Genomic DNA, 2,631 nt, shown 5'->3' with positions numbered 1-2,631 from the left:
GACGTACTGGACCTAATGGTATGTCTACATGATACGACCGGGGCGTATCAGCAGATTCAGTAACAGTACCAGGTACCTGGCGATTCTGGAGGTTGACCCATACTGGTGTACCACGCTCCAGAGGAGAAAGAGGACGAGCTTTCTTTCTTTTATCAAAGTTCTCTTTTTGCTTCCTCTTGTGCTTCTCCTCAGCTCTTTCAAATTGATCCAGAAAAGGCCATTCAGGTCTAAATTGATTATTGGTCTGAGGTACATCAGTTCTGATTTTACGTCCCATCAAAAGTTCAGCAGGACTGAAGTGGCACCAGGGTAAAGGGGTTGCTCTATAAGCAAGTAAAGCCAAATATGGATCTTCAGCATCCTTAAGTAGTGCTTTCACTGTCCTAACTGATCTCTCTGCTAGTCCATTTGACTGAGGATACAGTGGACTGCTAGTAACGTGAGTGAACTGGTATTGAGTTGCAAAGTCTTTCATCTCACTACATGCAAACTGAGGACCATTATCCGACATCAGAACTTCAGGGATGCCATATCTAGAAAATATAGATTTCAATGCAGTAATTACTTTAGTGGCTGTAGTGAAAGCCATTTGCTTCACCTCAATGAACCTGGAGAAGTAATCAACAGCAACTAAGTAAACTGACCCTTTCAGTGACAAAGGTCTACAGGTTGACAGGAGGGGTTCACTGGTCAGTGGGGTTGTCTGACAGCACTGTGGGCAAGTTCTCACAAAGGCTTCCAGGTCTTTGAAGACTCCAGGCCACCAGACTGCAGTCAAAACTCTCTCATAGCATTTGCTTATGCCTTGATGACCTTGATGAATCTTCTGCAGTGTCATCCTCTGTAGACTCTTTGGTATTACAATTCTGTTTCTGAACAGTAGTAATCCATTGATGTAAGACAATTCTGTCCTAACCGTCCAGTAAGGTTGTATGACAGATGAAACGCTACCTCTATCAGGCCATTCTGATTGATACCACTGGATTATCTGAGAGTATATATCATCTTCAACTTGCCCTTGCCTATATTCTTGTAATTTAGTATCATTTGCTGGTAGAAATGATATAATGGCTTGAACAAATGATTCCATCTCTACCTCTTCTCTTTCCTTCAAAACGTGAGTGACTGGGGCTCGTGATAGGGTATCAGCTGTGTAGAGTAGTTTACCAGGAACATGAGAGATATCATACTGGAATCTAGACAATCGCAATCTGAAACGAAGGATTCTAGGAGGTAAGTTAGCTAAGCTTGTTTTACCCAGGAGAGGAACCAATGGTTTATGATCAGTTTCCAAACTAATGTGTTTTCCCAGCACGCACCAGTAATCTTTAAATTTATCACAGGCCCAGACTATCCCCAGAGCTTCTTTCTCAATCTGGGAATATCGTTGCTCTGTTTCACTCATGAACCTTGAGGCATATGCCACTGGTCGCCATGTATCTCCAGAATACTGTAGCAATACAGCCCCTAATCCAAATGCAGAAGCATCAGAACTTATTTTAGTAGGAGCATCAGGATGGTAGATAGCTAGGATAGCAGGTTTAACCAGCTCATCTTTTATATCTTGAAAAGCTTTCTCTTGAGGAGCCCCCCAAATCCAGACATTCTTGGTACTAAGGAGCTCTCTCAGTGGTTGAGCCAACTCTGATAAGTGGGGAGTGAATTTCCCTAACTGATTTACCATACCCATGAATCTTCTTAACTCTGTTAATGTAGTTGGCTGTTTCATCTTCAAGATAGCTGATGTCTTGGATGGGTCGGCAGAGATTCCCTCTTGATTAACGATATGCCCAAGGAACAGAAGTTGGCTTTTGTTGAATTCACATTTCTCACCATTCAAAGTGACTCCTGCTGCTTGAATCTTCTTTAAAGCAGCATGCAATCTATCATCGTGCTCTTTTTTATTCTTTCCAAATATTATAATGTCATCAATATGACAAAGAACTCCCTCTTGGCCAGCTAAAATTTCCATCATACATCTTTGGAAGTATTCTGGAGCACTACTAATCCCAAAGGGTAGTTTATTAAAACAATATCGGCCATAAGGGGTAATGAATGTGGTCAGATGTTTTGAACTCTCAGCCAGGGGGATTTGCCAAAAAACCACTATTGGCGTCCAGCTTACTAAAAACACTGGCACCGTTTAAGTGAGCCAATGTCTCATCAACAGTATAGGGAGTGGGTGTACTTCCCTTAACACACTCTCATTTAAGGCCCGAAAATCAACACAAATACGAACGGACCCTGATTTTTTCGGTACCACAACCATGCCTGCACACCACTCAGTCGGTTGTTCTACTTTTGTTATAACTCCCAGACTCTCCATTTGGTTCAGCTCTTGCTTGACTTTTGTGCGTAGTGGTAAGGAAACAGTGCGTGCAGTGTAAAGTGCATGAGGTTGTGCATTGTGTTTCAGTTTAATTTCATACTTACGATTGAAAGTACCCAATCCTTTGAACAACAATGGGTATTGATCCTTGATTGATCTGTCAGTAACATCATTCACATGAGAAATGACCCTCAGCTCCCTGATAGCTGGTAGTCCTAATAAGCTCTGTGAGAGATTCTTCAATACATAAGCGATCTGAACAGTCGTGTGCTCTTTCAACGAGAGTTTCACAGCTACCTGTC

At 42.2% G+C, this 2,631-nt stretch overlaps 1 protein-coding gene across 1 annotated transcript in view; it reads right to left on the bottom strand.

Annotated features, from left to right (window-relative positions):
* Positions 1-7: 7 nt before the first annotated feature.
* The window catches only part of LOC109588644 (uncharacterized protein K02A2.6-like), a gene marked incomplete at its 3' end in the record, with an annotated part of 8,309 nt that continues 5,685 nt past the window's right edge, over positions 8-2,631 (bottom strand). The window contains 3 exon segments of the mRNA XM_020004784.1: positions 8-2,095; positions 2,097-2,171; positions 2,174-2,626. Coding sequence (XP_019860343.1) covers positions 8-2,095; positions 2,097-2,171; positions 2,174-2,626 — 2,616 coding nt within the window.

This window comes from Amphimedon queenslandica, unplaced genomic scaffold (assembly GCF_000090795.2).
Source record: "Amphimedon queenslandica unplaced genomic scaffold, v1.1 AMPQUscaffold_11963, whole genome shotgun sequence".
Taxonomy (NCBI): Eukaryota; Metazoa; Porifera; class Demospongiae; order Haplosclerida; family Niphatidae; genus Amphimedon; species Amphimedon queenslandica.
This window is presented reverse-complemented; position numbering and strand designations above follow the sequence as displayed.